This window comes from Leptonotus elevatus, chromosome 9 (assembly GCF_054856555.1).
Source record: "Leptonotus elevatus isolate MCC_2025b chromosome 9, RoL_Lele_1.0, whole genome shotgun sequence".
Classification (NCBI taxonomy): Eukaryota; Metazoa; Chordata; class Actinopteri; order Syngnathiformes; family Syngnathidae; genus Leptonotus; species Leptonotus elevatus.
In genome coordinates this window covers 9,321,509-9,346,597 of record NC_141247.1, presented here as the reverse complement: position 1 = coordinate 9,346,597, position 25,089 = coordinate 9,321,509, and the positions used below count along the sequence as shown (strand labels likewise).

General features: G+C 41.7%; 1 protein-coding gene across 1 annotated transcript; it reads left to right on the top strand.

Annotated features, from left to right (window-relative positions):
* The first annotated feature begins 280 nt into the window (after positions 1–280).
* Positions 281–24,276, top strand: apln (apelin). The gene is made up of 3 exons (XM_086085576.1): positions 281–705; positions 17,730–17,902; positions 20,580–24,276. The coding sequence occupies exons 1-2, from the start codon at positions 639–641 to the stop codon at positions 17,894–17,896; spliced, it is 234 nt and encodes a 77-aa protein (XP_085941702.1). The 5' UTR covers positions 281–638; the 3' UTR covers positions 17,897–17,902; positions 20,580–24,276.
* The last annotated feature ends 813 nt before the right edge of the window (positions 24,277–25,089 follow it).

Below are 25,089 nucleotides of genomic sequence, written 5' to 3'. Positions count from 1 at the left end.
TCATCCGCTTATTTTGATGCCCCCGAATTCCAGACATGTCTCCCTGCTTTGCAATTTCAAAACAGTTTTCAACAAGAGCATCTGTTGGGCTATTATCACAAACCTGCACCCCCCCCCCCCCCCCCCCCACGCTCCCTCTTCTTCTTCACACCCCTCCCTCCCTTTTTGCCAACTCCCAACCCATGCACACTTACTGACTTGGGGGGGAGGTGGCTTTTCTGTGACCTAGTGGGTCTGAGATACATAAGCCACATGACCAGACAGCCTCCTTATCCGAGGCGAGCAGGACTTCTAGAGGCACTCGCGGCTCCACTGAACTTGGCTGCTCATTTTCTGACACACACACACGCGCACTCTGTGGGGGAGCGCGGATAGAGACGTGCCTCCACTCATTGGAGTGCTGCTGTCACATATACACACGATACACAAATACACATTTGGACAACACTCATTTCTTACACACACACATACACACACACACACACACACACACACACAGAGCAGAGCAAACAGTCTCTTTGGTTCTCCCTCACTTGCTCTCTCTCCTCCCTCCCTCCCATCCACACACACACATACACACAAACAGCACTACAGTATATCAGCGAGCGACTAGCGGCGAGCCAGAGGGGAGTGCAGAAATGAATGTGAAGATTCTGACGCTGGTGATTGTGCTCCTGGTGTCTCTGCTGTGTTCTGCCAGTGCTGGTGAGTAGAAGCGAGGCAGCGCTCGTGCACCTTCTCTGCTTTTTTTTTTTTTCTATTTCGGTCCTGTTTGTGCTCCAGCGGGCTGATCTGTGTTTGTATGTGTGGTTGATCAGTTACCCAGCATGTGTGGGCTCTCAGCAGGAATATAGGAGCACCTGGCCGGGTACAGTACTGCACTGCAGTGGTTCAAAAGGCTTCAAGTTGAATGTTGTTCTCCTGGCTTAGGTGCATCATTATCATCCCCTCACCTTGATGTGAAGCCAAGCTGCAAAGGGAATATTGAGAGCTTGCGTGTGCGGGGTGAGGGATGCATGGCAGACTGTTGTGATGAAATGTATGCTATGCATGGCACATGTTCCCCAAGCTCAGCAGGGAATCTGACAAATTGACGGCTTGCGTTCCATCTAACCTGCGTTGCATGATGATGATCATTCCCTGACTTTGATTGTGCAGCAGAGCAACACGCTGCCTATAGAAGCGTCCTGTGCCGATGATAACGAGGACTGTAATTGTTTTATGGGTCGGTGAGGAGAACACACACATCCCACTTGCGTGGATCATCTCCCTTGTAACAGTACATTTCCGTAAAGTGCCACTGGAGCCATTGTTGGACTATATATGGATGCCTGTGAAGTCTAATATTGCACATTATTGCCTTGTGGGGGTAAGGGGGGGTCTCTTTGCGGGGAGTGATGGTTCAAGCCTGCAGATGTGATGCAGGTAACACTGTGGTGTGAAAAAACAACAGTTAGGCCTTGTGTAAACGTCCGAGCCATTCTTGGGATTATCACCAACCTCCCAACTCCGGTTGCTGGGAAGACTCACACAGGCTTGAGGATTCTATAGGCTGTGAGGTGTGATTGAGTCCGTATTGATTGCAGTGATAAGGCTACATGATTTATAGACTTAGGTAGAAAAGAGAGGCTGTGTAGCCCCGGTGCTGTCCATCCTGCGTATCGATCCAACAGAGCGGCACCATCCACTTCCCATGCTTCCCTGCACATTTGCCGCGCAGCGACACACGCTATTTTTGTCCGACGCTACTGAGCGCACGACTAAATGGGAAGCAATTATCTAGCATCATGGCCAGTGTCGTTCTTCGCACCCCTGCGTGTGGCAAAGCATGTTCGTAAACCCCGCGGGGGAAAACAGGGCTTTTCAAGAAAGCTTATCCGTCTTCGTGTTTGTTCCAGTCATGCCGCTTATGTGCCTCCCATTCGTACCCCTCCTAACCCTGGGCTGCTACCGTATAGTACCAGAGCTCCATTGATGGGGAGGAAGGGAGAAAAAGGGAGCTGCGAGAGATGAAGGGAGGCAAGTGTGTTGCGGCGGTGATGGGTGTGGGGAGGGATGCTAGCTGGAGTGTGTCTGCTAGGAACGGGCAGCATGCGCCGTCGCGGAAAGGTGTCAGAAGAAGCTCTTGCATGTAGGCAGTGGGTGTGAAGTCTTTTATCTTGAGACAAATGCGCTTCCGATTTATTGGGCATCTGTCTAACCGGGCGTGTGTCTGGGAAGTAAGGCAGAAATGCACAGCAAAGACAGACTGTATGCTAGTGTTGAATCATGAAGTGGGACTCGATTGTTAGGTTTATACTTATATGAATAGTGTTGAAGTCAGAGGGCACGCCTATTGGAAACTTTTCATCATTTTGTTATTGAAAAGTTTATTAATGGTAAGATTGTTGACAAAGCGATGCCACTATGTGAAGGAACACTGTGATTGATTATTTTGCAAGGAATCAATCTCGGACAACAACCAAAAAGTATTTTTCTAAATATAATAATCATTTAAAAACTTGCTGTGCTTCGGTGCTAGCCAAAGGATTAAGACAGTGGTGTCCAAATTATGGCCCGGGGGCCATTTGCGGCCCACCATCCATTTATCAGTCCTCCGCGGCATATACAAAAAATTTGTACAAAAAACCTTTGACATGTCCCGCAAGGCTAGTTAAAAAAAAGATAGAAGTGTGCAGAGTGAGAAGAGAGGGTGTCGAAAAATTTGGTACCACTATTATGAATAAATTGGCTTATATACTGTAGAGCTTTTTTAGATATACAAAATATACAAATAAACTATTTACAACTAAAATAATAACATTTCTCGTCAAAACACTGTGATGATTTTTTTATTTTAGAATAATTTTTTTTTTTATTCCACTTAATGTTTTGTTTATCCTCAAGTTTTTTTTCTTTAAATAGTCATCTTAATAGTGTTTGATTTTGTTTTGATTCTGAAAGTGTTGATTAGATAAGAAGCTGGAAGGTAGCATTTTCCCAAAACAACAAGAAACTATAACAATATATCATTGCTTGCTATATTGATTTTGCAATGTGTTCAATATGTTCAAGTCAAACGATTTTTAAAGTGGCCCTTGCATCAGTCCATATTTCTGTATGTGGCCCTAAAATGAAAACGTTTGGACACCTCTGTCTTAAGAGAACAAAGTGGCTGCTTGGGACACTTAGCCCCCCCCCCCCCCCAAGTGTTGGTTTGTTGTAACATATTCAATATCTCTGCTCAAAATCCATTTTAACACATGTGGGAAAATGTGTCATAGCATAATGAAACCAAGGTTAAACTTTTTGGCCATAATTCCCAAAGGTATGTTTAGTGCAAACCACAACACCATACGTATTGTCAAGCATCTTGCATTGGGGCTGTTTTTTCTTCTGATGGAATTGGGGCCCAAGTCAAGACGGAAAGAATTATGATCAGTTGCGAATATCAGTCAGTGTTTGCACAAAACCTTCTGGCTTTTGTTTGAATGACAAAAAAGAAAAAGAAAAACTAAATCACGAAAAACTTATTAGAAATCGGAAATTTACTTTCTTTGTCTCTTTTTTTTATACCACAAAAACCTAGCATTTGAATTGGGGGTGTGTAGACTTTTTATATACACTTCATATGTTTGATACTGTTACGGAACATCAAGTATCATGTAATAATAATAATAATAATAACAATAATAACAATAATAACAATAATAATAATAATAATAATAACAACAATAATAATAAAATCACTTCACTTGAGAAGTGGTCTAAGCATAAATGTTCCTTTTGTGTTTTGTTTTTTTGCTTGTCAAGTCCTAATGTTTTCATAGACAACTTTAGGACGCCTTTTCAAGTGATTTCACACTTCAAAACACTGTTGCCATGTAAACGTCAAAAAGACGCTTCAAAAAAAAAAATGCAGCTGAAAAATGGTGGTGTAGAAATGGTACCTGCGAGCACCTTGTAAAATTTCAACTCATCTAACCAAAAAGGAGCAGTGTCCTTCTTTGTGTAATACTGCCATCCTCTAGCTGTGCACTTCAATTACCCATCCTTGAAAAGCACTCTGGCTCAAGAGTGGGCTCCAGCTTTAGACATGTGGTATCCATAATTCATCCCCGAGGCCGATCGCTCTTTCTCGCTCTGACTCTCAAGACGTAAACAGTCCTTCCATGTGTCTGTCGCAGGAGCATCCATCTATTTCTCGGCACCCCATAGCAACACATAATGGCAGCTGGCACACACACACACCTACAACCCACACATACAGTAGATGTAATTGTTCTCGCTGGGTTAAACAGGTGAGGTAGTCACGCGGCCATGATGGGCTGCTTTTATCTGAGCGAGAAATCGACTGCCTGGAAAGCGGGCGATATCATGTGAGCCTGTCAGCGCTGCTATTATTCCGAATGAAACTTTGATGTATTGTTGGGGCTGGATGCACGCATAAGACGCCGCACTGCAGCGCGCTCATATGCTCATATGCTCAACCTAGTTTTGCGGGTAAAACTACAGCCAAAAACAAGGCATCTCAGAGGAGGCCAGAAAACAGCGCCTGGTCGGGTCTGATTGGCAAGTGTAAATCATTATGCGGGGTGTGCTAATGCAAAGAAGGTGTTTGTGACTTTGGATGTGATTTCGGAGACTCGGGAGAGAACAAACGCAGATAAACATTTCCAGATGCTCAGGAATATCTTAATAAGTGCTGTATGAAAGGGAGGGGGCGGTCTGGAAGAATGTTAGCATGGGATTATTGGAGAAATTAAGGTGCTGAGAAACACATGCACTAGTTATTATGTCACTAATAAACACAGCAGGTCAGATCTAGTCCACTGCAAAAAAATAAAATAGAAATACATTTAAAAAATAAATACATCGGATTTTCCTAAACTGGAGCCAACATTAAGGACTTTAACAAGCTGTTTGCAAGGCGGACAATAATTGACCTGGCTCGATACACAGTCACACACACACTAACAAATCTAATGAGATGCAAAAGAAGAATGCATTAAAAATTACCGGTATATTCTAATTACAATGTTTATCACTGTTGTTGTAGTAACCAAAATATTAGAATCAGCGTTGCAACATATGACGTACAGTACAGAAATGCCTTGAGAGACCTGACTTACAAGTTTTTTTTTAGATATGAGCCGTTATTTGTCTGATTTCCGCAAACTTCAGATACTATGAACTTGATTCAAAATTGAGACTCCCAACTAAAGTTTACAGTCACACGAAACATGAAACACACACAACACAATTACACATTAGGCAAATCCTCTTAGCTTCATGCTAACAAATAATACCTGTCAATGCCAAATACTAATGGCATGCTAACAGTTAGCAGTGATAGATGCTGTTTTAGAAGAAACAGATAGTTGAACACAATGGTGGAACAATACATACATTTATTATTTCTTCAATATGAACAATGAACAATATTAACACATTATATAGCATCTTACTGAGCCATTTACAGCAGTAGCAGCAGTCGTAGTAGGTCTGGTCCGCACTGTATGGGGTAGATGCCACGGACTTCCGACTTACGGGTTTCACACATCAGCGTCGTTTTCCGGCCGCTGACTGACTGCGCCCCCTAACCGCGCGCTCCCGCGCAGGGCGTCTCAGCTCTTTGAAATGCTTCGGACAACTGAGACATACACACTTCACACTCGCACCCGTGGACGGGAAAGCGTAACCGAGGGGCACAAAGGCTGAAGCACAAGAACCTGGGACGCGGCCCACACATCGCAAACAGGAAACGGAAACAAAGCTGATGTGTGAAAACCAGGAAGTCGGAAGTCCCGCCTGCTCCGTGGCATATACCCCATTATACTGCCTCTCGGTGGCCAATGTGGGCACACCAGAATGAGCAGGATAATGAATTTGATTTAAGCAGTAAATCATGATGCACACACTGTTCAATTATTTACATCCTAGGAAATTAGTCTATCCTTTTTATACAGTAAAATACTATAGAGTACTATTTTGAGAGGGAAAAATGTCATAACATGTTGAATTTTTTTGAATTTCCCTCAAGTTCCCCTAGTGGGAACATTTCATAGCAGTTTTGACCATCATTGTCTTTGTAAATGCAAGATTAATCACCAGCTCTTGCATTGGAGCTCACAGGATTGAGACCAGGTGTACCTAATATTGTGGCCAAGTGTTGAAGCGAAGAATGGTGTCCCAGTGGAAACGCTCTGGGCTCAAATTTGCATTTTTTTATATATATTTTTTAAGACATGCGGATGTCTGTATAATATTGGCTGACATGTGCATCATGAACGGCACCCACCACTGCTCCAGAATAAGTGGGAGTTAAGCAAGCGATTTAGAAAAAAAAATCATAAGTCATTTGGTAGGGATATAAGGCTAACCTTTGGGCCGTCGAACCCTGGAGATTCTTGAAGACTTTGGCATATGTGAGCGTTGGGCCGCCATAATGCAATTCAGAACCCTTTGAATGAATAAATCTACTCACTTAGATCTTCCCTGGAGAGCAGATGCAGCGGAGGGAGGGGGAAAAAAAGAGCAAAGACAAGTAAAAGAAGAAAAGCCGAGGGACTTTAAAATAAAAGGGTGGACTGGGAACAAGGTTATATGGGAGCTTGGAGGGTTGTCTCATTGAAAAGCTCACATATGGGTCTAGCGAGCGGAGAGCTGACACTCACTGTGTGGATATGTGCTGCACTCCAGACCTTTAAAGGACATACAATGTTCGAAATGTGCCACATGCATGCTAACTGTTAGCATCTCAATGGCGCTTTCCATTGTTTGTTAGCATTAAGCTTGTTTGGTTCTTCTGAATTCTCAATTTTCCATTCACCACATATACACAATTGTGAGGCATGCTTTCAGCATCGAAGTAAGGATGTGAAAAGTGATATAATTATTAATTTGTGGTTTATTTTGACAAAAGCATATAAATAGTGAAAAAAACATTAGTGTTGCCTTGATTTACGAGTGCCCCAACTTGCAGGTTTTTCTAATCCTAACCTGAGCTGTACAAGAGGCCGTATGGAGTGGAGAGGGTCAGGTTCTGCCTAACTAGACCTCATATCATCGTCAGAAGTTTTCTTTAGGACCTGCCATTCCCTCTTAATTAGAGCCAGACCGTCCCCCCTACTAACAGCTTTCCACCAGTGCCCAATGAAAATGTTATTTACGACCCTGTGTTTGAAAATTAAGTGTTTATACATTTATAGCAGTAGTTCTGGCAGATCTAATTCCTGATCAAGATCTAAGTGGACACTTTTATTAACAAGCTGTCAGACCACAGAATAAATATTGTGCTCTTTAGGAATGCAGGTGCTTTAATGGCCTTCATGCTCAATTTTAAAAGACCACAAAATATTGCTTTGGACATGTCGTTTTTTGGTAGAAGCCCATAGATATTTTACATCGTCAGATGTTGCTAAAAGTAACGCACGTTCTTAGTCCAGCTTGGGACGACAACGACTATTGCCGGCCAAGAGAGGAGATCCGACTGTTGTCTCATTTTTTTAAAGTTTCCCCTGTGGGGGATGTGGTGTGACAAGAAGCTTTGGGCAACATGTTTCTAAGTTATTGTGGTGCCTCTCAAGTGGTTTCAAACTGTCATGTTCACAGTGTTCTCACTTTGAAAGAAATGTTTGAAAATCACAACATCCCTCCCATCCCCTACACAACTGGAGATCAATCACCGGAGAATGAAATCATGTATTATTAATCGCACTGCACGTGTTGTTGTTCGCCGGGTGACTATTTCATACGTTAAAATCTTGTCAGTCGTATGACTTGCCACTGAATAATAGCGCAGGTCTAGCCTACACACAGGTGGTTACCCCGGATCAGTACTGGGCCCCTCGCCAGTGTTAGGGAGAATGGAAACAGATGTTTATAAAATTAGCAAAACCATTTATAAACATTTATCCACATAATGGAAACAGTTTATTCCAAGGGAGACCTTGTGGTTCATCTGCAACATCGGCTGTCATCGAGGTTATCGTCCATCTATATCCATCGGTCCTTATTCATATCATTTTTCCATTTATCCATCCATCCATGTCACTTGTTGATAACCATGACTTCCAAAGGTAATTGGGTTCAGGTTCAGAACAAGTACAACTCCATCCGTGCATATGGTTCAAAGCAACCACCATTTTACACCCATTGTGTCCAGGTTAAGCATCTGAGCCAACGATATTCCTCTGGTAATGCAGTCTGATGCAACGTAGCTGCTATTTCCTGTCATCACAAGTGTATATACAGTGTGATGTGGGGAGAGCCAAGGCCCCTGCATAGTGACATTTCCCTCCTGTTTCTCTTCCTCCAGCCTGTCAAATGGAAGAAAGCAGGTTCACAGCCCAGAGGGAGGTGAGATGATGATGACACAGGAGAGAAGGGAGAGGGCGGGGTTGTGTTTTCCCTTTGCCCTTCACATGCCGTCTTTGAGAATACTGGCCTCTCGGACGCTGTCAGAAAAGTGGATGAAGAGAAAGTGCGATTCTGTTCCTCAAAGATGCAACTTGCACTAATGTGCAGTGGTGCCTTGAGATATGAGGAGTGACCCAACGTGCGAGTTTGTCGAGAACTTCGGATAAGAGGGCTGCATGGTGGTAATGAACTCAATTCAACTCACTTCACAATAAGCAGCAGTTTGGTAAATAGTGAATCATTCTTTGAGAAAAAAAAGGCTTCCAGCTTTCAGTGCCACTCCCTGTTGAATTAAACACAAAACCAAGAGAACTACACGGGTATACAAAACAACTAGCTTAATGCTGACAAAGAGTGCAAAACGTCATTGACATGCTAACAGTTTGCATTGATTGTCACATGAACAATGGAGACACACGTAGACAGATAATATAACAATACTCACATGGAAAATGACTTAATACAACATTTTCCTGAGTCACTTAACAGTTGTAGTTTTTATTTACAGCTGGAGAAGAACTATTCTTTGTGAATTGGATTGCAGCATTACATCATGATGCACAAACAGATAACTATTTTTCCTTGTGCTCACGCCAAAAAGGTATTACATGTACCTTTTTCTAAATCGCAAGCGTATAAATGAATTTATTTTTTCTGTAACTATTCTCATTTTAAGGGCCGCTTCAAAAGATGTCTTAAGATGCTATAGGATGGCGGCAAAGCCCTGGCCAATAGGAAAGTAGTAATTGGTGTTGAGAAATATTGTTGAGGTGATACATCTAGACTGAGAGACAAAGATGTTTATATGTTGGGGAGGAGCTAAGTTTAAGCCTGAGTTGTTAGTGGTAAGTAGTACTTCATTTTCCCACCTTACATGACCCTCAAAGCGCTTTACATTATGACTATTCATTCGCCGACTGATGTCAGCTCAAGGAGCAATTGAGGGTTCAGTATTTTGCTTCGACATGGTCACAATTAAACAGATGTGTAAATCATAAGCCATTTATTTTGAAGAGGTTATTGTAAAAAGGACTTAAGACATTGTAAGAGAAGTTTAAACAAGATTCTAAAATGACATAAACTCACTCAGACGACAATAACCACATTGGTACCAACCACAGAACCAACCAATGGCTTAATTGGTGGATAGCTTTGTTTCAGTTTTACAGACCTTAGACTTCAACTGGATCCATCTTCCATAACTGCTTATCGTGTTTGGGCTGCGCAACTTCAGATTCTGTCGCTATTCTTCCCCAGAGAAAAATTTTGAGCAAGTGACTTAGTCCGGCTGCTGGTGGACAGAAACCCCCAACCCGCAGTAACCTTGTAGCCACAAATTCACCCCTCCAACTGGAAGTGTGCCTGCGAATAAAGCGACAGGCAGTCAAGTAGCGAGGGGAGTCGAGAGCTTCATTAGCCGGCTCAGTGCTGCTGCCGGCGGCCCTTTGAACTGGCAGCGCTCTGATCATCGGCGAGCGCGCCGTCTCACACCTCATCATTTCATACGCTCTCTAATTCGGGCACAAGGCAGTCAGGCTGACTCAAAAGGACATCTGCAGAAAGAAGCGGGCTGCTTGTTTTTCATCTGAATTTTTTCTGAACCTTCACGCTAAGGGTACAGTGGGGGTTGCGTTAGAAAACGGGAGAAACTTTTCACGCACTTTGGTTTCCTAATGGACAAAGGCGGCCTTCAGCTCGGCCACAAGCGTAGCATTATCACAGCGCAACAATGCTGCATATCAAACAGCCCTCAGCCCAAATCAAAGACGGCACAAAACAAACCCCCCTGAGGCCGCAGAAGAGGCTTAACATCACAAATATGGTTATCGTTGATTCTAATTGTACAGTATGCCGGCATGTTGATAACATCTATAAATGTAGAATAGGCAGGTGTGTCCAAACTTTTTTTTTGCAGGGCCACATACACAAAAAAATGAAAGATGAAAGGGCCACTTAAACATTCTTCACCTTTCATTTCATTTAATCCTATTTCATTTTAAACATTCTTCATCATTCTTCACGCTAAAACAAATGCACCAGTGTAGGTAAAAATTTGAAGAGTTGTTGTTTTATTATTATTATTATTTTTACATATCAAAGCTGTCAGGCAGAAATCTCATAGGCTATGTCCAAATATGGTCAATTGAAAATGTTTTCCTCAAATCGAAACTATTGGTCTCATCTGTCCCTATGTTGTCCGTTATGTTTACGCATTACTGTGTTAACCAATTTAATGTAATGAAAATAGCTTTAAATCTATTAACGCTCTTGAGCACATTCTAAGAAGTGTTGTAAATTTCCGCCCCTTTTTGTGTAGCCAGCAGTTCTGGATCCCACTGGAATAGATCAGCAGCAGTATCACATCTCTACATTCAGAATCAAAACAAGAGCGTTCTGTACTAATCTGACCTTGACAGTCGCATCAATCGTTATTTGGAATTATGTGTGATCGGTGATGTGAAAGATGAGAAGAATTTTTTTGCCACAAAGTGTAGAAAGCAATACAATGCACCCCTGGATTATAATTTAAATTTTGATTTTGCTCTGAACTGAGCGCCTTCATGGTGGCTGCCATGGTAACGTGGTCTGAAAGTCAGCAATTGGTACCACTTTCTGCCAAGGCCCAGAATTACCGAGGTGGGGTGGGGGGTCTGCGATGAGTATCTTATCCGACACTAAATATTGGATTGTGAAGAGCTGCATACTTGTTTTGTCACCTTCCCATATGTCAGGATGAGCGTGTGGGGTCAGAGCTGACAAATCCCTCAATGTGATGCTGTGACAGCGCGAGCGTTTATTAAAGGCTAAGAGAATGTTTGGATTGTTCTAGCACAATTAACACTTCATCCCGGATAAATAATCCTGATCCGCTAATGTGCTTACGCAGTGGCAAGCGTCACCTCCGTCTGGCTGTGCGGGTTAGCGTGTCTCTGGTAACGGCGCGGATTCACCGGCTAATGCCACTCGTCTCCTTTTAGTTAATGAAGAAGGGGAGACGCACGGTAGAGACAGCGGGTCTGCTCTTCCGACGTCACGCCATAACCATGGCTACCCCCTCCAGGGAACTCATTCTTCCTTTCCACAGCCCAGGCAAATGATGTTTGCTTACCCAGAAGGTTTGCACGTTGTCAATATAATATGCTGCAGCCACGGAGCATGTTATTCTCTTTTTTATGATACATTTTTATTATTAACTATAATTGTTCGGAACACAATGTAATTGTGCGGTTTCAGATAGACAATCATTGACGTGACCAAAATAGACTCTTTTTACAGCTCGTTTTTATCCTTCGCTCAAAGGGATTTCACATTCAATCAAATAACAAAATGTGTGTCCCATTTGGGAGGCGCGAGCTATGAATTTTTCCAGCCCAAACACTTAACAATTTCCGAATTGGTGGTGTTTCTGCAAAAGCTTTAAAGGAACTCGGTGATACCAAAGCAATATTAGTCCTGTGTTGCTCAAAAGCGAGATGTGGAGATCACTGTCATATTTATTACCCAGTGTTGAAGTCATCAAGTAATTTCGGTCTTTCGGTATTATTTGTTAGCATTGTAAATACAAATTCGGAGGGCTTCACCTTTACTACTAGCAATGCACAGTACTGTATAGTGAACCACCATTTTTATCGCATAAGATACATTCCAAACCCTCTCGCAATAGGTGAAAATCTGCAATATAGAAAGACCATATATCAAATATTATTTATAGTTTAAATCCATCAATGTGCTTGAAAGACATTAAAGCACACTTTTAAACACAATGCATATCGCTGGTGTCGGGGAGATACCTTATAAGTCGCATTTTGGTCAATTTCACATTCCCCCCCCCCACAAATATAGACTGTTGGTCAGCCCACAGACTCCACACCTGTGGGTTTCATTTTCTTTTCTCACATTATTGACCATTTATTGAAAATGGCTTGCTCTATATGAGGTTTGCAATGTTTATGGCTGAACAAACATGCCGTTTTTTTGGGGTCTCCTGAAAAAATGACTGTTTTGGAAGTACAAGGTTTTGGCCGGTGCGGTGCATATTAGAACCCGAAATTAAAATAAATTAATTAATTTAATTAAACACCGCCACCAAAAAAACAATAAAACATTTTATGACTGTGATTACTGTTATTTTAAATGTCTAAATGTGTTGCTGGGTCAAGTATAATGCTTCAAAGGTTGGCTATATAATTAGCATTAAACTAGCTGACTTAGGCCTAAGCCATGTTTTTGTTTCAACAACATGTAATTCAATTAGTTTTATGTTGAGTTTGACAGTAAACTTCAATTGGGAGTGGAATTAAACAGCTTGAAGCCTCTTGGTTTGCCAATATGCTGCTTGTCTTAAAAAAAAAAGTTTATTTGTATTAGCTTTTAAGCCTTTTCTCCAAGTGTGTTGCTATTTTTAACCAGTTGTCTGCTGCAACCTTTTAGTTTGATAATTTTGCAAATGTTTTTAAGCTCTCTTAAAGTAAAGTGCATTATAAATACAATATTATGATGATGATGATGATGATGATGATGATTATCATTATTAAGTGAGTTGGATGTGAGTTAACTGCCGCCATAGAACTCTGGTCTCAGATGTTTGAGCTCACTTCAAATGCATAAAAAGCATTAAAAATAAATAAATAATAAAAAGGCTAATCTTTAAAAAATGTATCAGTGTACAGTATATATGGTAACAAATAAAATAAAAAAGCTTGGCTTGGCATTATAGGTACACCAATTTGTCAAAAAGCTGTTTGGAGAGTTTGCTACATTTCTGCTAGGGCCTAAAAGCAGCATATAAGATAAAATGCACTGTGATGGCAACCTTCCTTCTTCTGCGAGCTGTTTGTTTCTGCACACATCTGTGCAATCTGCAGTGTGTGTCGCAGGGGTGTCAGATAAGCAATGTTAGCAGAGTAAAGTGAACACGGTGGAGAGATTAAACGCTGGTGAGGATCTCACCCGGCCGTGAGATTTGATCAATGCGATTGTGACACGGTGGATTCACAGTTGCCGCGACGCAGCTGAGCGACGAGCAAAGCGGATGAACAAATGGCCATTAAGATCCGAGAGTCAATCAATCGGAGAATATTGAATGTGGATTAAATGTCGGTGGCTACGGCTGACAGTGCTTGTTTACATTTGCTGCGACATAAGCTCTGAACACAGTGCCTCTGTGTGCTCGCCGCTATTGTTTCTCGAGCAGTCTTGTGTAAGTTAATCTTTGCTGCTCTAATGACTGAAAAATGTGTGTTGTCGCTCCATTTACAAGTGCAGACATTTGTTATGTTGTTGTTTTGGCAGACGGTGCACACAAATCAGCTTTACGACTATTCATAAGCAGCTCCAGCCCATTGGCAGCACTGTGATGCGCAGTTTGTTCTCGCCTGTCATGAGGGCAGCTGATGAACTTGGCTTTAAACCAGAGACTGGCCATTTTTCTCCCTTGGAAGTTATATATTATATCTCTAAAGCCTGCCGTGCTGATGATGGTCTGTTGCAGTCACAACACGGATGAGCTGTCAATATTCCTTTTTGCACCGGGCCGTGATAAGATGGACAGCAAGCCATTTGAAGAAAGGCAACATATCGCCCCGGGAAACCAGGGCGGAGAATCAAGCAGCTTCATCTCTACACTGACAACTATTCCCGATCCTACTCAAACTTCATTTGCATCCTACCACGGCATGCTACATCCTATGCGGAAATAGCATCCAGACATTCTTCAAATTCCCCATATATTAAACTTTAATTTGAGAATTAGCAACGGAAAGATAAGAGTTCAGATTTGGTGGAAAGAGAGCACAGGAGGTCTAAGGTCATCAGAGAGAAGAGCTAAGAGGTTTATTGTTGTCAGACATATGTTATCCTGTGAGTTTTGTGCCTTAGCAACTTAGGAAAAACACGGGTATCGCTCCTGGGAAAAGATTAAAGAAGATACCGCAGGGACTGCTTCCAATTTCAGGGCAATAAAATGGCTGATATATATCCTTGTTTATGGAGATTAAATATGCATTATTTAGTTTCTGGTCTGTATTCTACAATGACATGTAGCTGTCTGCTCACACTTTCCCTACTGGCTGCAAAAGTTAATCATTCCTGCCAGCCTTATCACAGGGCCACAGAATATTTTAGCAGTTTTCATTACACTTTTCTATCCGTTTTGGCAGAATGGATTGATTGAGATTGGCCAATATGTTCGTCCCAATGCGCAGTGGATGCTGACAGGCGGCTGTGGCGATGGACATCGAAATTGTCTCATTGCGGCCCTGGGATGTGACAGTATCAGAAATGGGACAGCAGATGAGTTTTGGTGGCTTGTTTGTGTTGGTCATACAGTCATTTCACTGATCCCCTGGATATTATGGTGTGATTGCAGTTAAATGTGCAATACCGAATGTTTAAATGTTGGTATATGGCTCAACTGTCAGGAAATGTAAACTATCGTAGTCCATAATGTGTATTCCTTTCCAATGCGACCAAAAGCATCCTATAATAAACTTGCTCATAGCCACCATTAGCTATAGTTGGACTGACTTTTATTGTTTGCTAAATTAGGGTGATCAGACTTTCAAAATTAAAAACCGGGACACCACAATTTCGCTGAAAATCAAACATATAATATATAAATTATAACCAGGAACAATTTATAACAAATTTAATAGCTTGTCAATCTGGTGACCGGTAGTTGTGTTATTGCTTTAGCTAATGGTAAAACAACAGCACTAAAGAAGCCAACTGCACTCACCATTATCCATCCTTTTTTGCTCTGCCCCGTAAGCTATTGGAAACTGTTTACCTGTCTGCTGGTTTTGCATTGTAACATTCAAAATATGCCACCAGAAAAACTCAGCTTACGTTACATCAAACCGGCAATTGCAGCATTAGGCTATTAGGACTACATTTCCCATGATTCTTAGACACGGAACCAGGAAGTGTGATGAAAACATGTCTGTTAGCGATTAGATGTTAGATTAGTAGTATGAAACGCCATGACAATTAGGTGACTGACAAACACACTTAAAAAAGGAAAAGCAGGATAAACAATGCCTGGCGAAGTACATCGGGACTCGGGACAGCAGTCTCAAAACCGAGACTATCCTATAAAACGGAACGTCTGGTCACCTTATGCTAAATCCTCAGATAGCTTTGCTGAATGCTTAACACTACGGAAAGCAGTTAATTAAGTGTGCAATAGAGCCTTCATTCAATATTATTTACTCATGTCTAGGCCCAGGAACCTTCAAAATCTTAAAAACTTCAAAGTGGTGACAGCATGTTGTCCATGTGATTTAAATGTGAGGCATGAAGTATTTCAGTTGTCCTGTGCCAGAGGAATGGCTAAATCCTTCCAGGATGCTTCAGTTTGCCATAAAACCTACCTAAACAACGCATGTATTAACGTTCATCCTCTTGGATGTGAAAGAAACGAGCAGAGTATTTTAAGAATGTGTGTATGTGCCTATTTCGCTCTGAATTGAAGGAACAATAACAAAAGGATAACGCGCAGATTAAAGCTCCTTGCGGCAAAGATGGGCTTTAGATGCGGAAATATGCAACAGAGATTAATTTTTTTTTCCTCTGGACCATGAATTAGCTTAGTGTTCTAGCACAAATATAGCGTGTAATGTGCTTGCTAAAGGGGATTAGTGTGGAAATGGAACTCGAGATGTCTGGCATTTCAGGGATAACGCGTCGAAAGCACTCAATGAACTAGCTCAGTGATTCAGTTCACATATGCCATTCAAACTCTCTCAGTTGTTCTTTTGACATTTCTTTCAGTATGCAGCTGAAGGTTGATAATCATATGAAAAGATTCAAAAGCCCTCTAACCACGTATAAAATCAACCTTGGGGAACTTGGAGAACAGTGTTTAAAAGGTTGTGTGGAGGTTTTACTCACATTATTGTAAGAATGTTGTGGTTTTTTTGCACCTTCAAAATCAATCTCTAGCCCAGCCCAGGAGAATCATCACCATTAAGAATTTCTTTAAAAATTGGCCATAATATAAATGTCTGAACATGTGATTTTTCTATGCTGTGTTTGAGCCGTTGAATGGAACTTGGCGTTCCGCAAAACACATTTGCTCAAAACAGCTGCGTGTAATATAGAAGGTCGGTGTTGGTGACATTTCCAAATGCTGGTACCGTAATCCATGTTTGTCTTGTTCCCATTTTAGAATGTGTACCCATTAATGAAAGGTTGACAACCAAAACTGGATCCCAGTTACCCGAACTTCAACATAGTCAATTCAACCCAAAATGAGCTGTGATTTTGTAACTTCCTGCCGACCTTTTTTTAGTGACTTGAGCTGCTGCTTCCCTTCGAGCCTCACCTCTGCAGTCCACCCTGTGACTTATCTCAAGCTGTGTCCTCAAACAAGTCCTTGTAAAGCTTCCAAAGGTCACTCTTTGGGGAACTCTAAAAATGGTGCCAGTGTCTGTAAGCAAACTGGAATGTCATGACCTCGTGTCAGTAGTTTCAATCAGCTTTTGACGGTGCCCAGTGGGAAGTGGTGTTGCCTCTCTTTTTGTTGTAAAGAAGTCTTAGGAGTGCAAAGGAGATCCGTGGACTCAAAATCAAATAAGGAAAGAGAAGACTGCATTTGTTTTTAATAAGTAGGGCTTAGAGATCAGAATAGAATAGCATCAATCATTACAACAATTCATCCTCAGCTCCATGCATCAGGCTTTCATGTAGTACTATGTGTTCTATGGGGTCATAAAAAATTAATATGGAGTCAATGATAAGCATAAATATTCCATGACAAATCCGGGTGCTTTGGATCATTCAGCTTCTAATAGTTTGAGTACTCCGAGGCACACCAGAGGTGGACATAGGCAATTTGACCACAGGCTCTTACACGAACCAGGCCAGACCTCACCAATGGCTAACTGAGAAGTGAGAACATCTGGGATTACTCTCTAGCACACCCGTGTCCACACACACACACACACACACACACACGCACACACATTTCAAACATACACACACAGGCTCATCTCTAATCTTGGGACCAAACAATGTGATAGGATGCACTCTGGCAAGGTTCTGTCACTGTGAGGTGTTTATTAGACTCTACAGGCAGAGTGACCGAGACATGAAACACGAGTGATGGGCTTTTCGTTGCTTTGGCTCTGTAAATCTGCTCTGTATTAGCTACCGACACACACTTGATGGACAACAATGCTGGGTGGGCTCTAAATACACACGTAGATGTCTTGTGGTGCCTCATCTATCATCTTTTTCCACATTCTGCTAGTACACCATCATCAAATTGCGATATTTATTGAAGTCAATTGGAAATGAATGGTATATTTATACGTGTTTGGATCTTATAGGTCCAATGGCCTCCACGGAACATGGCAGAGAATTGGAGGAAGCAGCTCCAGTCAGAAAGCTGGTGCAGCAAAGCCCCTCGAGGGGTGGTCAGAGCCACAGACCTGCCGGTTGGAAGAGGAGACGCCCACGGCCCCGCCTTTCCCACAAGGGGCCAATGCCGTTCTAGAGCAAGGTGAGCTTCAAGGCTTGAGACAGCGTTGAGTTATTTTGAATGTTTCTGCTGATGAAAGAGTCAAAATGCCGAAACTCTCACAATAGTGCCGGAAAGTCTGCATTCAACAAAAGAATGCTATTGTTGACTTTAAAAGAAAGGGCACGTCTCCACAGATTAATGAATTTGCATGCTTTTATTGTACGACAAAGGTGGGTCCTGCGGCACTGCCATTCGTTTAACCATACGGGAGATTGGTATTGTTAGAAACTTAACCTATGGGTTCATTCCATTGGGAATAAATAGGTTATGTCCATCTGCTTAAGTCAATTAAAACCCTTTAACAAAGATAGCACTTTCTAGCGTTGTATTTCTCACCTTAACCTTCAGCACTAAAAAGAATGTTTAACTTGCTGTCAAGTCAAATAACCTATTGAGTGAAAAATCTTTTATCAATAGAAACAATATTTAACTTCTCACCTATTCACAGTTTGACTTTCTGGGCTGAACCAAAGCAAACTCGCTGTATTTCAAAAGAAAACAGATGAGACGTCACTGAGAAACTAAAACATACTCAAATGTACAGTGTACACACACGGTTTGCCTACGCACTCGCCAATGTTTGCACATTACGCAATGTCTGAATGTAAAGCAATAGCAGCATATTGAAACGTATGCATTCAGAAACACAAGTTATATTAGTGAACCTTTCCCAAATGTGCTAGGAGACAAGGGAACTCTCTCAGACACGATATCCCCCACAAAAGGTGTCATGCAGACAACACTGACCTGCAAAGGGCCGCCATAAATTCAAGCCCAAGTGAGACGAGGCTGCAGCCCATGGATGTCAAGGCATAGTTAATCAGTTTCGTTGAAAACGCCCAACAATGTGGACAGCAAAACAGAGGTTTTACAATCCACAGAGAATTATGATCGTCATTGTGTTTTTCTATTTTTTAGTTGTACTTCCTTTTAAGTTTATTATCATGCCTTCCATTCAGCACTCTCAAAGGCGCAGAACAATAGCAAACAATGAATGACATTCAGAAGTAACATGCATTCGACATAACATTGGTCACCCAGTGTTCTTAGTCAAAGAATGAAAAAAAGGGAGAACTCTCTGAACAACTTGTGAGTGCTCAATGTTTGCAACACAATAAGGAAGTGGCTCTAAAAAGTGAATAGGTCAGTAAATCACAACGCTGTCTCTGTAAACATCATTTAAAACCCCTCTCTGGTTCACAGCCTGCTAATTTAAAGAAAGACGTAAAGAAAAAGTAGCCTGGTAGTATCAGGAAATTAATTGAAATAAGTCGTACAAAAGAGACTAAATCTCATTTTCTCTGGATGTGAATTCATCAATGAGTACTCCTCAATTTTGGGACAATGAGGTAGTATATTAGCAGTAGCTGCATCCTAGCAGAGGTAACACAGAGTCTGTTCGATCGAAACGACTTTGAATGGGGCTCATTGGAACGGTGGTCCAGTTCCACCAATAAAATGTACTGGTGATAAACTACCACAAGTCTTTTATAGTCAGACCATATAAATGATACCTACCCTTTAGTAGAGTTTCTAATTTACACCAGGGAATGATACACTTGCCAATGAACTATAACTTGGCTATGTGTGTCATTCACAGACAGACAGCTCCATTATTCTGTATATCCGCACAATCCAACCACATCCCAAACTACAGCCTAATCAAAAATTGTGCCTGTCGCTTGAATTGGTGATGGTAGGTGGTGATACCCATCCATCAGCTGATGTCATTTAGCAGCATCTCACCATCCTAACGTCCAAGGATCATTGGACAGATCATTTTTTTATTCTTCAAGATGCCACGGGCAATGTGGACGTCTCATTCTGACATGTTCCAGATGTGAGATGAAAGACATCTTCTTGATCGTAATCCTTCACATTCAAACATTCCGTTAGGCCAATTTGATAAAAGCCAAGCCGCTAAAAGACAGAGAGACGACAGGATATTACACAGTTTGAAGCCACGGGCGATTTCTCTAAGCCCCTTGATAGCCTACGTGACAAAGCCAAGAGCTGGAGTCCTCCAATAGAAAATTTCCATCAAAAATAAAGAGTAGTTCTGCAACTCCTCCTTTAGGATAAGGACTATGACCTCAAGCAGCAGTAGTGAGATCATTCTGAGGACTGAGCAAACAAAATAGATATACAACTCAGATCTGCAGATCAGATGCATCCACGTCAATTCACTGGGCATTACATGACCTAAGAACTATGCCAACTTGAAACAAGAATGGGCCCTTGTCAGTTAAGGCAACTTGTTTTCATGCAACCGAGCTCAAACTTAGAGGGAATCTTGGGAAATGATCACAGACTGGGCGAAGATAAAACGCCAAAGGAAGATAAAAGATATCCTTTTGGACAAGTGCTGCTTCTGTGCCCCAGGGGTAGAATAACGTTGGGTTTGTGTTATACATGAGACATATACTATAGAACTCTTTTTTCTACCAAAGGCCCATGAAATCTGGTTGAGACAAGTCTGGATAAAGCTTTACTTCACTCTTTCGTCAAATGCAAGATAACATACACACAAAGAAAGTTCTGTTTGATGTGACTCAAGGGGGCAACTGTACCCAAAAGGAAATTGAAATGTCTGCATGACTCATGAACGAAAGCAAAACAAAAAAGCTGATGATACTTCTGTGTTTCTGTTTTGTAGGCACTGCTTTAAGCGCCCTCCCCCAGGTTCTGATTTCTATGCTCTTCCTTTGCCATGGGGGGCCTTGCTGCTAAGGGCCTATGCTTGCCCGGCCTGAAGAGTGATGTCCATAGCACCTGCTGGTTCTTCAAGCAACTCTGTCCACAAGAAAAAAAATCAGGACAAGCCGCTCAACCCTTAGCTCTAAGGAGGAATGGGGGAGGGCAGTGATGGGGGGGGGGGGCTTATTGAGCCCCTAGCTATCTGATTCTATTCCTCTGTCACCCTAAATGACTTGATCTATCTCTGTCTTCTCCCAATTGTTGTTTTTCTTTTCCTATCATTTGCTTTTGAGACACCAATGATAGCAGTCTCCTTGAGTGTCTTACACACTTAGCATGACATGGTTCAGACTCTCTCTCTCTTACAGCATCTGTCACATCGCCATGGTGTCGTTTTCCTGTCCTGGCTTTAAGGTTACAGTGGCCTTTGATTTTGTCACTGTGTAGCAGCTTAATGGCTTTGGTAAAACAAGAAGCTAATTCACACAATGGTTAATTTGTAAAGGATTATCTTTATTATCATTTGATAGTCTGGATTTCAACTGCCTAAAGGAGTTAATGGTTTCATGATTTTTGAGAAAAGAGTGTCACATCTGACTGTACTTTGCATCTTCTAATGCCATCCACATGGAGCTTCATTATCGACTGAAACAATTGCACACAAAATGTTCAAATAATCGATTGAAGTGGCAGAACTTCTATAATTAGGAGATTCTGTAATCTGAAGTTAGTTTGGTGTTCGGAACTGCACTCAAGGTCTCTGTAGCAGCACATGTCTACTCGAATGAGTCTTAAACCCAAAATTTCATTTTCAGTCCTTACTCCAAAACCATACCACCTTCCTGCCACACGACTGTTAACTGGCAGTGGCGGCCTGCGCCACTGATAGGCCCGCCTTGCCTTTTAATGAAGTGCCAAATAATGAACCCTCTCCACAAATGCTGCCAGAATGTGAAGAAGTTACCTCTGTTTTAAAGTCTTGTAACACTGACACGCATTTGAAGTAAGGAGTGAATCAACGGTGGCCCATTAATTTCAATTACACTAAAATAACTATAATGGCACTACACCCTTGGCCGAATACTCCGTTTCGATCAGCTGAATTGTAGACCTTAAAAAATAGTCATCTCGATGCCTTGATGTATTCCCGTGCATTAGGTAAAAAAATCTCGCAGGATCCACACCCACTTTCACCCGATTATTCCTTGGCTCATGCCCCAAATCAAGATTATTCCATCACTAATGGTCCTGCTGTCTAACCCTATAGTGACTTTAAACCTTTGACCAAACGATATGCCTTTCCATCATACTGGAATACATCACTATTTATCTATTATCTCTGTGTTTAAGTCTTTATTTTTCCTCAGGGTGCTAGCATAGAGGCTTGTACTAGAGCAGTCTATCATATAAAACAATCATAGTTTGCAACATTTAAAGCTTATATCAACATATTTTCGTAAACAGCATTACTCTCATTGCGTGTAGTACAATATAACCATGTATCCACGTCGAGGCCCTTTCCACTGTTGATCTTTTACCTACTTTATGGCGGGTACAGTTGCCTTGCCAGTCCGCCAGCTCTTCCACAGCACAGGTGGTCGAGGCTTTGATCCTTACCCTCATTAAAACTCTTGAGTTAATCTTTCTCAGATGGATCTCCCGGAGGCTGACCGGGGCCACGGAGGCTGAGCTCGTTGGTTAAATTGGCTTAGACGGGAACCCCAGCTTCCCGCTCAGTCACCTCAACGCCCTCCGTCACTCCATAGCCAGGCTGGTTTAGTGTGTAACCATGTCAAACACTGAGACCTTGCACCGCCATTTGTTCGGCTTGAGGACCAAAGCGCAAACTGTGATATAGGATTAGGATACGTTTTAACCTAAAGCCAAGCCCTCCCCCATGTCTCGCTCGTTGTCGCTGCTTCTCATGCAAATATTTTAATCAAATGAAGAGGCTTGCAAGCCTTTATTAAGAGAGCATCAAATATCACAGTGGTAGTCAATGCTGCCAAGATTATACCTTGATTAAAAATGTATTAAATCCTCGAGCACTGTGAAGCGTAATAATTCCAGTTCCACCATTATTATTCTTTTCATATCCTCTCAGACAGAGATGTAGATTTCATTAACGCTCCTCGGGTGTGAGATTGTCTATGATGAGGGAAGATAGCTGGGGGACATAAGTTCTGATGTTGGAAGTCGACTGGGTCACGAGGAGGGGTCATATTGCTATCCACCACCCCGCGCCCCATCTCGGACGTTATTGCGAACGGAGCCGAACGTCTGTATCCGCACTGCTCTTCATGAATGTATCCTCACCATCTGCACCAGCCGCGCTGCCCTTCAAGAGACCAACCAAACCAACGTCAGCCCCATTTGGAATCTTGCTGAATGCACAATTCAAAGACAAATATCCCGCAGATCCATGGTGTCCGGTTTGAAGTAATCTCAACGAATAAGTGTGGCTTTGCTCCAAGGCCTCTCTGCATGGGTTTGCCAGGCTGCACTTTTGCAATTACATTATGCTGCTGGAAAAATACACCCTGAAAACAAGAGTCTCTTGGTTTGGTTTTCCAGTGTGTTGTAACAATTTTATCTTCTTTTTTTTTTTGTCTAGCTGGTTGTCCAAAGCTTACCTTTTTGACTACAGTCTGAAACGTTGTATCTTTTGTGGATGTAACAAAATAGAAAAGTAGTCTGCAGCACAAAATGTCGTGGACACGTGAAAGCTTTCAGGCATCCTCTTTTTTTTTTTTTTTTTGTAGGTCGTAGCCCAGAGCACATCAGGTTAATGGGCCTTGTGGTGTGGAAGGACAAGTATGTTCAGGCTCGGGCTGAAATGGTAAACCAATACATTATGCTCGAGGAGCTAAAGCATTTGCCCTAATGGTCTTTTCCAGCAAGACTTACTCAAGAGAAACCATTCCTCGCCTCTCAATGTTTCCTCCAGTTCTTCTCTGTGACCATCACAAGGCCTGAGTAATGTTCCTATGCACTTGTTAGCATGTTTTCCTTCTAGAAAATGTTTGTTTTGACACCTTGCCCCCATGTTTTTGTTTTTGTCCATATGCATTTGACTGGGAGTGAGAATTTACAGTTGGCGTGTGTTAAAGACGCACACCTTTCATAAAACAAGATTTGCTTTAATCCCATTATCGTTTTGTACTTTGATTTACAAGATAACGCGAAATTAGATGCAGAAGCTCGATAAATGAGACATTCTATTATTTTCCCAAAATGCATCATGTCAGCCTTTAGTGTGGGTGCCATTCAATCCTGTGTATTCCCATCGTCTGGGTCACCCAAAGGAGAATTAGGTTTTTTTCTCCCGTGAGAAACGACTATGATCTGACATTATCTCGGAGCTTGGCAAATGAGACTGCCTACACCTAAAATAGCACACAGGCCCCCCTCCTGCCCTGATTGTGACACATTCTCCATCCATGTGAAAAGCGTCATGCCCACCACATGGAGAGACTTGCGGGCTGGCATAACAGTGTTACTAGTTCTTGAGCAGAAAGACAATGTATTACTCCTATATTCTGTTTTAAGGTGTGTGCTCAATATTACTCACCAGGCCAAATGTACAGTCCCCTGTCTCTGTTTTGATGTTGAACTGGGCAAAAATAAATGACATAAATAAAATAAAATAAAACAAGTGTATCAGAAATGGTTGAAATACTGTGTACATATTTGAACTTTTGGTTTCTAATTTATAAAAGATAAGCTTTAGCTCTTGGAGTACTTTTTTTTCCTTTCATGCGTAGCTTTGTGTTTTTATTTTCTATTTCTGTAAAGTGTGTAAATATATCTTTATGATAATAAGTAATATTAAAAATCTTATTTTAAGAAAAAAAAAGGTGTTGAGTTGTTTTTGGTGGAGGAAAAAAATATTAACAAAATGACATAGTTCTTTACATACAGGTGTTGAGCATTTAATAAATTCACCACAATCACCATCTTTAGTTAAATTGCTAGCATACCAATACAGTAAAAAACAGAAAAAGAACTATAGTTACCTGATGATGATGATGATGATGATGAAGGCAAACAGAAAAGTGTCACATAGCTGCAGATTACCCCTCTCCTGGTTTATTTTAGCTTAGTTTAGCATAGCTTGCCATTTCTCTCTTTAGTTGAGAGCGATTGTAACTTGTCACTGTCAAGGAAATAAAAGAAGTAAACAAAGATTTCTCAATTAAAGCTCCGTTGTGAAGCCTCCTCAATGTGCATTTAAAACAATTGAGCTCTTCGATAATATGGCACCGTGAAAACGACTTTCGGGTCACGTCCTGACCTAGACAACAAAAGAGGCTTGTAATAATAAGAGACATTCACCCACTATGAGAGCTGTAAGCACACTCCTGCTATTTTTTACTTATTATAAATTATGGATACTGCTTAAACCAAACAGAGTAGATGTCTGAGCTGCTTGGATATTCCACTCCACTCCTGTAGGTGGCGGTAATAAG